General features: G+C 44.0%; 1 protein-coding gene across 2 annotated transcripts in view; it reads left to right on the forward strand.

Annotated features, from left to right (window-relative positions):
• Positions 1-12,449, forward strand: part of DSP (desmoplakin) — a 42,464-nt gene that overhangs the window by 12,842 nt on the left and 17,173 nt on the right. For both annotated transcript variants that reach the window (XM_027128317.1, XM_027128318.1), the window contains exons 3-11: positions 1,059-1,207; positions 1,912-2,086; positions 5,084-5,212; positions 6,974-7,024; positions 7,922-8,083; positions 8,600-8,704; positions 10,568-10,663; positions 10,992-11,117; positions 11,659-11,811. In XM_027128317.1, coding sequence (XP_026984118.1) covers positions 1,059-1,207; positions 1,912-2,086; positions 5,084-5,212; positions 6,974-7,024; positions 7,922-8,083; positions 8,600-8,704; positions 10,568-10,663; positions 10,992-11,117; positions 11,659-11,811 — 1,146 coding nt within the window. The remainder of the gene's footprint in view (positions 1-1,058; positions 1,208-1,911; positions 2,087-5,083; positions 5,213-6,973; positions 7,025-7,921; positions 8,084-8,599; positions 8,705-10,567; positions 10,664-10,991; positions 11,118-11,658; positions 11,812-12,449) is intronic.

Below are 12,449 nucleotides of genomic sequence, written 5' to 3' on the forward strand. Positions count from 1 at the left end.
ATTTTGTAATGCTTTCTTTTCCTAGAGGTGCAACCTGACATGTTTATGTCACTGGATTGTCATGGGTTGTGATGTACACCATCAATTGAATGTCTTTTTTCAGGAAAATTTACCATCTTGTGAGAACAATTCTACATGAGAAACATTACAAAATATAGATAAATAAGCAACTGAAAATTGAGGGGAAATGGTAACATTCGTGAAAGCTCACAGTATTTCTTGATGTTACAGAGATAACTTAGGATCTTATTGAAACAGGCTTAGAAGGCACGAGACCCATGATATTTTCCGAGTATCCGTCACCCAGCTCCCCACAAAGGTGGCCATCTCACTAAGTATCACCCATCATCAAAACCAGGAAATTGATTGGCTCAATACAATTAACTAGACAGCTTTCTTTTTAAGAACCAAAAAGTTATCTCCCACAAGTTGCAGGAAGAGCTCAGTTTGTGTGTAAAAAAGACCTCATCTGGCTTCCCTGGTGGCGCAGAAGTGGAGGGTCTGCCTGCCGATGCGGGGGACGCGGGTTCGTGCCCCAATCCGGGAGGATCCCACATGCCGCAGAGCGGCTGGGTCCGTGAGCCATGGCCGCTGGGCCTGCGCTTCCAGGGCCTGCGCTTCCAGAGCCTGTGCTCCGCAGTGGGAGAGGCCACAGCGGTGAGAGGCCCGCGTACCAGAAAAAAAAAAAAAAGACCTCATCTGGTACAGTGTTCTTATCACAGTGAAATTACAGTTAGATGAGTGTCCTGTGAAAATAAGAAAGATAGGCATTTAACACTGAAGTAAGAGAAAGGTCAGCACTCTGTGAATATGCTTTTAAAGGGGTCTGAAAATTTAAAATATAGGCTACAAATTTTGCTTCATGAATCTCCCTAATTTACCTCCCTATTTCAAATTAATAAGACAACTTTCAGTTAGAGACTTTTTGCACTTCCGTGGAACGGGGCAGCTGACTTATAATATTTAAGTTTATAGCGGAAGCTTTTGCTTCTAGTAATACGCGTGAAGCTTTTCTCTCCAGTATTATGTGTTTCCTTCATGTGACTTCTTTCTTGTAGGAACTGAAGTACGGAGATGGGATACAGCTGGCGCAGAGCAGAGAACTGGACGAGTGTTTTGCCCAGGCCAACGATCAGATGGAAATTACCGAAAGCTTGATTAGAGAGATGCGGCAGATGGGCCAGCCCTGTGATGTTTATCAGAAAAGGTATTGCCCACAGAGTGAGTGTGGTGCCCGCAGGCCTCGTGGAGTTGCACTCAATCCCCTGACCCAGGTCTTCCCTGAAGAAAGCACAGATATTCCCCAGAAAGGGCTCCCTTGCTTGGTATTAGAGCTTAATGTGTCTCTAATACAAATTGACCAAACCCACTACCTTCATCTGTCGTGGAATCACAAAGCTGCCATGCGAAGAACTAAACAGACCTGCCCAAGAGGGCGTGCTTCTTTTGAAGAGTTGAGTTTGCTCTGAGACGTTCACTGTGCTTCCACTTAGGGGGCAGCAAAGACCTTTGGCACAGCGATTGACTTTGAAGAGTCTAAAATTAAGTCCAGCTCAGTTTAATGCATACAGAAATGAGACTCACAGAGTTGAAAATGCCGTTTAAAGCAGAAGTGTGTAGTCTGATTTTGAGATCACACTACCCAGGGCGCATGGTCCTAGGAAATTCCCAGGGTGGAACTTGTGAGAAGGTACAGGATGCTGCCGGGTTGGGCAAAGGCAGTTACACTTGCTGTGGTGCTTCAGGCTTGGAGCTTCAGAATATTTAAGGCTTTGCATGTGATCAAGAAAAAAAAAATCTATGAGTAAAACATTTGTGATCTCTATACTGACACTGAGGGGGCCGTTTGGCCAGGACATGTTTCATGGGCTGTTTTCCGGCAGTGGTGTGATTGTTTTCCTTTCCTTTCAGACTGCTGCAGCTCCAGGAGCAAATGCGAGCCCTTTACAAAGCCATCAGTGTCCCTCGAGGCCGAAGGGCCAGCTCCAAGGGAGGTGGAGGGTACACCTGCCAGAGTGGCTCCGGGTGGGATGAAGTCACCAAGCGCCTCACCAGCGAATGTCTGGGGTGGATGCGGCAGCAGAGGGTAAGCAGCTTCCGGTGGGAGGAGGTTGGTTCTCAGAGATCCTGGCCAGGTGTGCAGACCTGGCGGGATGGGGGTCGGGACGTCAGCTGGCAGCAACCACGTGCTGTTTTCGGCATTTCCTCATATTCTTTTACTTTGAAATAAGTGAAAATTCAGGGATTTTTTTCTTCCCCGTGTGGCTTAGGGAACCAGCCTCATTGCTTTATAGTCGTACTTTATCACGTAGGTAATATTTAACACGTATCACTGAATTGCTAGATGGTGAAAATCTAGTTCTCACCGTTCACAGCTGGAAGATCTGTTATGGTAGTTCATGCGCCAGAAAACTTCATCGCTGAGCTCTTCAGGTGTTACTGAGAGGTGCTTAAGAGAAAAAAAGCGAACATTGTGGAGGTTCATTTAAAATATTAACAAATTGGAGGAGCTGGACACGCAGTAAAACTGGACCTTCTGGTTTGGTCTCGTTGGTTGCCTAACCTTATTATATTTTTGAAGTGTCAGTTGTCTTGTGCAATCATGACATCACTTCTGTGGGAGAGAAGTGAAATACTGGCACCAGAGGTGCTGAGCCTTTCCCTAGAACTGGAGTTTCTACAAAGGATGTTTCAGTGCTAATTATTGTTTTGTTGTTTTATGTAGTAATTATGTGCTGTAATGAATGTAGATGGGAATTTTGTAATGAAAACTCGATCCTGATGAGCTGTCCTTCTCGTGAGGAGGTGGGCGTGTTAGAATGATCAGTTGTGCAGAGATGCGGTTGTCGTTGTTGGAGAGAGTGGTTTCATTACTCGTTGTTGGACCAATTTAGCAGTGGTTCTGAAGTTTCTCAGCCACTTAAAGATTTTTGTAGGTGTTCTTTGGCAAGTGTGAAGGCTTATGCAACTAAACATGCATGTGTGCATTCATTCATTCAGTTAACCTTTTCTCCCACGTATTATAAAAACTTTATAGCACTTACAAGAAGGTGGGGTTTGTAGAGGAGGAGAGTCAGTTGTCATCCCAGAAACCTAAATACAAACCTATTTGCATGTTTCCCAAGTCCCTTCTAATCTTTGAACACACATTTCTGGAACATTTACTATGTTTTGGCAGCATGCCAGAAAATGAGATTCAAAGCTTATGTCCCATAGCCCTGAAAAGGAATATTATCGAAGAAAACAAGATACATACAGCCAAATGCTAACTTTTTCTGCATGAGCTGTGCTAAAGCCCTGCTCAGATGGGAGTGGGGGAGGGCTGGCACTCCCGTCCCTGCGGAATGGAGCCAGCAGAGAAGGCTGGGCCAGGCTCATGGGGCTTGGACTGCATGGGGAGGGTCAGTGACCAGTGACAGACGTTAGGTGAAACAGCCTTTGAACCAGATTACTTATGAAATGGCAAATTCCCTCATTTCTTCTTAGTCACTCTGACAGTTCTAGAACATGACAGCTCATAATTTGTCATTTTCTGTATTCATGTTGGGTGTAGCCTTGTAAGAATCTTTTGTAGCTCAGCATTTTAAAATTTTGGAAAATGGCATTATCACGTGGACTCAGTTTTCTGTCATGGCGGGTGGTGGGGAGAGGGGGTGGGGTGCACCCCTCTTACAGATGCAACTGATGAGCCCGCTGCTTTTCAGATCAAGTAGCCCCCAGGGTTTCAAAGGGATTAAAAGCAGTTTTATCACTTGCTGCTTGTTTGCTCTGGCGTTCCTCTTATCCCTTCTTCTCCTAAGCATAGCCTGCATTCTTCCTCTCACTCCCAGGGGACTGAGCTGTAGGGCCAGCTGATAAGGGAGAGGTGTCCCCAGAGGCACAGTCCGTACGCAGTCACACAGCTCCTGGGCCAGGGTTGTGTTTCCCTGATTTGTGTTTCTGCTGATGGATGGGGCAGATACTGTACACCTGGCTGGTAATGAGAGGTGGGATCGGGAGCCTGGTCATCTCATTAATTTCCCAGTGTACTCGCTTGTTTCTGCTTTAAAGTCGAAGTGAGCCACGGGAGAGAAAGGTCAGAGTCCTGGGTAACTTACGGTTGTCTGGTGGCTGCCCTTTCTGAAGGCTCGCCAAGTACATGAGAACATGGATGTGGCTTAGAACAATGTGTGTAATGTTCTTGCTGCAATACCAGTCTGGAATGTTTGCCCTCAGCATGTCCGAGAGATGACACAGGTGATTTGGAAATTTACATGAGCTCACGCAAAAGGAAGACAATAGACTCGCCACAGTACGAATCTTGTGAAATAATATGTTTGATTCTTACTGTGTGGCATTCTTAAATTGAAGTAGTGGAGACTCAAATTAGAAAGTTAGATTTCATTTTTATAAAGCTAACATAAATCCACCATCTTCATATTGCCAACATTCATTGAAATGAAGGCATTGGGTATATATTGTAACTTCTCTTTGAAATGGGTCATAGGGAGTTTTGCATCCCGAAAGGCAATGCTAAATTCTGGATTTAAAGAGTCAAAAATCACATTGCTCAACACAATTTAAAGAAATAAACAATGAAAACTTCTCTTGGGTCAACTGTTTAGCTTGGGAAGTAGTACCTGACTGAGCTTAATGAACCATTATTAATGCACATTTAAAAATAACTGAATATTGAAACGTCTATCAGTCTCTTATAACATTGTATCATACGTAGGCGCGCACCCACAGCTGTATATACACACAGGCCACCTGCATGTGCACAGGTAGATTTTTTTTCTTTAGAGGACGCGATCTAGGTTTTAAGGATCTCATTTTGGAATCATCTCTCCTCAGCCCATCTTGAGCTAGGGACACATAAGTTGAGGGGACCTCCAACTTATTACTGTGTTGGGCAGCCCTCCCTAGCTTTTTGGGAATTCCAAGCCTTTACAATTTTTTTTCATTTCAAAAATATTGACTGTTTACAGCTTCAGTTGTATCTCAGTGGAAGCTCTGTATGTCCCTGTGTATGTACCCGACCCCTGATGATGCTGTAGGTGAGGGGGGTCAGACATTGAAGGGCCCGCTCTCTTTCCCTTGGCAGGCGGAGATGGACATGATAACCTGGGGCGTGGACCTGGCCTCAGTGGAACAGCACATCAGCAGCCACAGGACCATCCACAACGCCATCGGGGACTACCGCTGGCAGCTGGACAAGATTAAAGCCGACCTGGTACTTCGGAACATTTCATTGTAGAGTCTTCTGGGAGTGTACTGAAGGATGCTGTAGTTAGTTGATCCCAGGCAGTTTGGGCTGAAACATGAGTCTGGGATTTCTTCCCCAACAGACTGGAACCTTTTTTTTTAATCTTGGCATTTTTTTTTTTAATTGAAGTATAGTTGATTTACAGTGTTGTCTTAGTTTCAGGTGTACAGCAAAATGATTCAGTTATACATACATAGATATCTGTTCTTTTTCAGATTCTTTTCCCTTATAGGTTACAAAATATTCAGCATAGTTCCCTGTGCTATACAGTAGGTCCTTGTTGGTTATCTATTTTATATCTAGTAATGTGTATCTGTTAATCCCAAACTGCTCATTTATCCTTCCCTAGAAATTTTTAAAAATCCCATTTCATAAATGGGGATGTGGAATCAGAAAGACCGACTAGGGATCGCGCTAACCCTCCAGGACTAAACACACACACACACTCGTTTATGCCACTGGTAAATGCATGTTCTGAGGGCTGTTCTCTTCTGCACAAAGCAGACCGTCTCTTCAAATAGAGAAAATGCGACAATCCTCTAGTTTTATTTTGGCGAATCCTTGGTGCAGTCCTTGGTGAAGCCTTTCCTATGTGGTAATTAAACTGTATTTCTAATATGGAAATCGTGTCTCATCCTGACATTTTTCCTTTGCTGAAAGGACTGACTTGAAGCTGGGTCCAAGATTACAGCCTAAAATATTCATCTGATTTTAAGTACCTGGCCACCCGATCTCTACACTTTAAATCACTGACTTTTTAAGAATTGAAGTATAGTTGATTTACAATGTTGGGTTAATTTCTGCTGTACAGCAAAGTGACTCAGTTACACACACATATATATATACATTCTTCTCCATATTCTTTTCCATTACGGTTTATCACAAGATGTTGAATATAGTTCCCTGTGCTCTATAGTAGGACCTTGTTTATCCATGCTGTATATACTAGTTTGCATCTGCTAATCCCAAACTCCCCCTCCAGCCCTCTCCCACCCCTCTCCCTCTTGGCAACCACAAATCTGTTCTCTATGTCTGTGGGTCTGTTTCAGTTTCGTTGATAAGTTCATTTGTGCCATTTAAATCACTGACTTTTGGGGCTTCCCTGGTGGCGCAGTGGTTGAGAGTCTGCCTGCCGATGCAGGGGACGCGGGTTCGTGCCCCGGTCTGGGAGGATCCCGCATGCCACAGAGCGGCTGGGCCCGTGAGCCATGGCCGCTGAGCCTGCGCGTCTGGAGCCTGTGCTCCGCAACGGGAGAGGCAGCAGCAGTGAGGGGGCCCGCGTATAGCAAAAAAAAAAAAAAAAAAAGTAAATCACTGACTTTCGTACGTGGCCCGGAGATGCTCATCCCCACTTTTTCCACCTTTTTTTTTTTTTGCCTACTTTTGTCTACCTGAGTATCTGATCAGATCTCTCCCTCTTTTCTCTAAGATCTGAGGAGTCCTAAATGATATTTTCAAACTTTTAAAAGTTTGTTTAACAGTGATTCTTTAAGCGACAGTGATGAGCCCTTTCCTTTTAGAGATGCCACCACCAGGCCAGTGAGGTTTGCCTCCAGATCAACTGAGAAAGGTCCCTGTGGGTGAAAGATTTCATAGAGCAAATTCTTCTTTCCACCAGGGAATCTGAAGTTAGTATGTATTTGACAGAAGGAGATTTAGAAGGGCTGTTCTCTCTATATAAACCCTCAAGGGGAATTAAATAATTACTCACTGTTGGTCTTCTTCTAGCGTGAAAAATCTGCAATCTACCAGTTGGAGGAGGAGTATGAAAACCTGCTGGTAAGACGACTTATTTCTGAAGGCTCTGTGTTCAGTGCAATTCGGTTGTATAAATGTGGACCTGGGGATAAAGCACCTGCTTGGCGTTATCCCTAAGGACCCAGGAAGTGCCTGGAGGTATACCACGGGGCTTATAGATGCTGATTTTATTTCTACTGCTGTGTTCCCTTTAGAAGGAAATTTGAAAAGAATTTTTTTCTGAAGACAGTACTTAGTTTTTGCAAGTTTAAGTGTCACATAATTAGCACTTGTTAAGTACTTGCAGTTAAAGCCATAAAGCTTTTCCACTTGTGAACTGTAGCCTTTTTAGGAGGTATAAGCAAAAGTAAGACTTGTTTTCCTTAGAGAGAGGTTTATCAGACCATCATCACCATTTTATGACAAACTGAATCAATTACTTGACTCATAAGGAGAGATATGTCCATTCTTCTGCCTATTTGTGTCACCCTGTCTTCCCTTTTCCAGTATTTCCTTGTTGGCAGTGATACTATTTAAATAACATGGCCAGTGGTGACACAACTATTTTCCAAGGTGATGGCCCCTTGACTTTTGGGGATGTGGGAGAGGGCAGAAAAAGCTTGATGTATCTTTTTTAATAATCTGTTTTCTCTATATAATCTAAAACTAATTATTGAAGCCAAACACCAGTGTCTGAATCAAGACCCTTCTGGATTAGGCTATTTCTTTGAATCTAAAATTGACCCCTTACTCATCCTAAGTTTGGGTGGGTCCTTTTCACCTACCAGCTGATCAGTGAATGCAAAAGATGAACATTTGACCGATTCCTGGGATTTTTGTTGGTAAAAGGGATCACCGAGGGTTTATCTGTGAAATCTGCCGGGAGCATCATTCATTTGCATATTGTTGTCCTAACGCTGCTTTGACCTTCCTGTGCAGAAAATATCCTTTGAGAGGATGGACCACCTGCGACAGCTGCAGAACATCATTCAGGCCACGTCCCAAGAGATCATGTGGATCAATGATTGTGAAGAGGAGGAACTGCTGTACGACTGGAGCGACAGGAACACCGACATCGCTCAGAAGCAAGAGGCCTTCTCTGTAAGCTCCGGGGGTCGTGCGGTGCTGATGAAAGCACTTGTGATCGTTTAATCGGCCACCTGTGATGCAGCCTCAGTGGGGTGGTCGTGAAAAACCATTCCTTTCTGAAGGCTTTTCCGTGACCTAAGAGAGGCAGTGCAGGGCTTAGCATCTCAGAAGACAGCAGACGGGGTGAGATTGGTTCGGTCAGACATCCTCGAGTGTGTGTACCGCAGAGTGTGGTGGCTTAGAACCGAGAATTAGAAAATCTCACTATGTGTTGTAGCTCTGTCCCTTCACCTGGGTGAATTCAGACAAGCCGTGTCACCAGTCCGGCCTCAGCTGCTTACTGGATGATCTCAGACATCCTTTCTGGTCTTAAAAATGCTAAGATTCTTGAGGAACACGTAATGCAGTTCTCTGACATTGTTCATTTCCAAAATGCAGTTTTGTGTTTGACTTCCTTTAACAATGGCGGGAGGGATGGAAGGCTGCCGGTGACTTGTTCTACAGGACTTGTTTTTCTTTTATTCACAGATACGCATGAGTCAGCTGGAAGTTAAGGAAAAAGAGCTCAATAAGCTTAAACAAGAAAGTGACCAACTTGTCCTCAGTCAGCATCCAGCTTCAGACAAAATCGAGGTGGGCTTCGTGAGATTTATATTCTTATCAGGGGAAAATAGGGGACCCTTTTCAAAAAATAAGACTGTACAGATGAGTGGTTCTGACCCAGCACAAAGCCGTGACAAGTTGATTCTATCAATACCCTAGACTGGGGGTTGGCAAGCTTTTTCTGGAAAGGACCAAATAATAAATATTTTAGACTGGCAGGCCATTTGGTCTCTGTTGAAATTAACTCTGCCATTGTAGTGTGAAAGCAGCCATAGCAACATGTAGATGAACGGTTGTGGCCGTGCGCCAGTGAAACTTTATTTATAAATGAAGGTGGTGGCCCGGATGTGGCCCTTGGGCTGTAGTTTGCTGACCTCTGCCCTAGACTGCCATCTCTGGGCTGTGCTCAAGGCTGACATGAGCTGGTAGCACTGGTATGACCATTTTGATTGTTTAAAAAAATCCAAATATTTCCCTATCAGTTGGTAAGCATCACTGCCTTCGTCCCCTACAGGCCCTCTTCATGGCAGGTACCTTTGTAACTGAAAGTAGGGGCGGTCCAGCTATTTGCTGCTCAAAAGCTAACAAAGGGGCTTCCCTGGTGGCGCAGTGGTTGAGAGTCTGCCTGCCGATGCAGGGGACATGGGTTCGTGCCCCGGTCCGGGAAGATCCCACATGCCACAGAGCGGCTGGGCCCGTGAGCCATGGCCGCGGAGCCTGCGCGTCCAGAGCCTGTGCTCTACAACGGGAGAGGCCACAACAGTGAGAGGCCTGCGTACCGCAAAAAAAAAAAAAAAAAAGCTAAGAAAGAGGCAAGGTTGGTGGAAAGGAAAGTGTCCTTTATTTTGGATGCCGGCAACCTGTCCAAAGGCCACCTCCCCCCACTTGACAATCAGGGGCCAAGAGCTTTTATCGATGCGGGTAGGGGGCTACCTGTCGAAACAGCACAGTCAGCTCTGACAGTCATCTTAAAATTTGTCATGCCGTGGTCTGATCAGTGTCATCTTGATTGTTTTAAGTGCAGTTAGTCTTTAGTTCCAGGATCGGTTTGTCCCCATTTCTTTGAGGCCAGTTCTTAGAACTGTGGCAGCTTATGTCATGGCTACAGTCTGGTCATCATGTAGTTCACTTCTTCCACCTGGTGTGGGTTTCAGTCTCTATTAGACAGCTCACAGGATATTGTTCAGAATATTATCTATAGCCCTTGAGGAGGAACTAAAGGTCCTTGACTAAGCTTAATGAACAAACTATTGTTATTTAGTCTTGTTGGACTGTTCCTTTGTTTCTGCATTTTCTCACTTCTCTGATTAAACTTATTCTTTGGCTAAAGTTTTTTCACAGACAGAAGGCAGGTTGAGGACATGGGGGGCAAGGACCATTGTGTCCTGCTCTGTTTCACCTTGGACCTCCGCATGATCTAGCAGCGGTACAGGAACAGGGCTTCATGCCCCAGTGCTATCCCTGTTCTGACTGGTCTGTTTTGATTGGTCAGTAGCCATGCCATTTGGGTGAATATTTTGACTAATACTCCTAATCATATCCATTTGTTAAAGCTGTTTTTTGGGTTTTTTTTCTGGTTTTTTGGCCACCCAGCTTGCAGGATCTTGGTTCCCCGACCAGGGATTGAACCCGGGGCCACGGCAGTGAAAGTGCTGAGTCCTAACCACTGGACCACCAGGGAATTCCCAAAATTGGTTTTAAAATTTAATTTCTACCATACCAAGAGTGCCCTGTTGGGAAATTCTGGTTTCAAGTTTTAGAAAAAAGTTTGCTTGATTTGGAATTAGATAAGAAATGCTTCATGGTTTTCATTCAGGCTCACCTATCTATGAAATAACGGATGCCTCTCTATGGCCGAATGGTGGAGAGACAGCTGCTGTTTTCTTGTTTCAGGCATATATGGATACTCTCCAGACACAGTGGAGCTGGATTCTTCAGATCACCAAATGCATTGATGTTCATCTCAAAGAAAATGCTGCCTACTTTCAGGTTTTTATACCTAGTAATCATTTAATTGTCTTTTGGGTCTCCACAGCTTCTCTTCCGAATGTGTTTGAAAAAGCACTGAAAACAGTCTTCACACTATGGCGTGAAAACTATTTATTGGTTTTTAGTTTAGAGGAGCACAGATTGGTCACCAATCATTCAAGTAGCCTCTTGCTCTCAGATAAGTTAATATACTTTCTGCTCAAATTCTTTCCTTTAACCACCTATCAGATAGGCTCGTAGGGAAGATAATCCTTGAAGTTGAAATAGTAGGTGATGCTGCGTATTGAGTTGCTTTTAATTGACACGGGGTCACCCGCATCCTTAACAGTTTTTTGAAGAGGCCCAGTCGACGGAAGCCTACCTGAAGGGCCTTCAAGACTCCGTCAGGAAGAAGTACCTGTGTGACAAGAACATGCCCCTGCAGCGTCTGCTGGAGCAGATCAAGGTGCTAGAGGTACTGTCTCAGACCCAGGCCCTTACCCGGGAATAAAACAAATGCGCCCACCGACTCAGTTCAGATTATCTGCGTTTGTATTGCTCTATAGAGCCACGAGCGCCCAAAGCCCAGGCAAGCGTTGTCTTCATTTTCAGTGGTTTTTCTCAAAATCCATTTCTTTGCACGATCAGCTGCTGTGGCACGTTACTTCTGCTTCAGTAGTTATGGGTGCTCAGAACAAAACCGGAGAGAGCACTGATGACTTAACATGACAATCCCTTCGGAAAAGCGTACTTCACATGTTGTCAGCATAGCCTTTTTGCAAAGTGATGTTCTTTCCCGCCCACCTAATTCATGGCTGTGTTGCCTCTGTAGCGGCTTCTTTTGAAAGGTACCTGTGGTCCCTGCAGACAGATGAATGGGTGGTTTTTTACAGCTAATGCAGCTACAGCGGTATCTAATTTGTAATGTCATGATAGCTATAGTAATGCCATTTGAAGGTCTTATCTCACTCTCAGAGATTATCTGTGTTCGAGTATGATTTTATTTGCAATTGCAGCAAGAATGGGAGAAAATCCTTGAGAACAAGCGCCAGGTGCAGAACTTGGTAAACAAGTCCAAGAGGATTGTGCAGCTGAAACCTCGGAACCCGGACTACAAAAGCAATAAACCCATTATTGTCAGGGCTCTCTGTGACTACAAACAGGACCAGGTGTGTACTCGGCTAGAATGCTGCCAAAGTTTTCCCTTTCTTTACGGATGCATTTTTATCCAGGGCAGAATTTAATTTAGGTTTCAGTGAGCACCCTAGTAAATGTCTTTCTTTTGTATACAAAGTGGCAAGCTGTTGAAAAAATGCAGTGATTTTTGTTCTGAGTTGTATGATAGTTGCAAATAAGTAGGACAATAGTTATTTTTAAACTATTCTAATTCTGTTTTAAGGCTTAAGCCTTCTTTTCTTCCAATATGCAATTAGCATCTGTGATCCCTCTTTAAATTTCTGAAATTTAAAAAAAAAAGAGACACGTGGCCATTATGCTGCATGTAAAGGGAATGTCATTGCGGATTTTATGCATTAAATGAGCCACATCAGTTCTGTAGGCTCAGTGGTAAATACAAACATTTATATAGAAAGATGACTTGGTTTTAGTCATTATCTATGTAATTCCCTCTATTTTCTTATAAAAATTATGGAGGACTTAAGAAATAAAAATGTGATGAGTTGGTGAGATGGACATTATAAAACAATGGAGTTTATTCTACCATGCAGAAATGGTTTTAGAACTTGGGTGGAGAGAAGTAAGAAATCTAAAGGGAGATTGAGATACCTCCATGTCGAACTTGTTACAT

This window comes from Aethalodelphis obliquidens, unplaced genomic scaffold (genome assembly GCF_003676395.1).
Source record: "Aethalodelphis obliquidens isolate GAN/ISIS:26980383/991018 unplaced genomic scaffold, ASM367639v1 scaffold34, whole genome shotgun sequence".
NCBI lineage: Eukaryota > Metazoa > Chordata > Mammalia > Artiodactyla > Delphinidae > Aethalodelphis > Aethalodelphis obliquidens.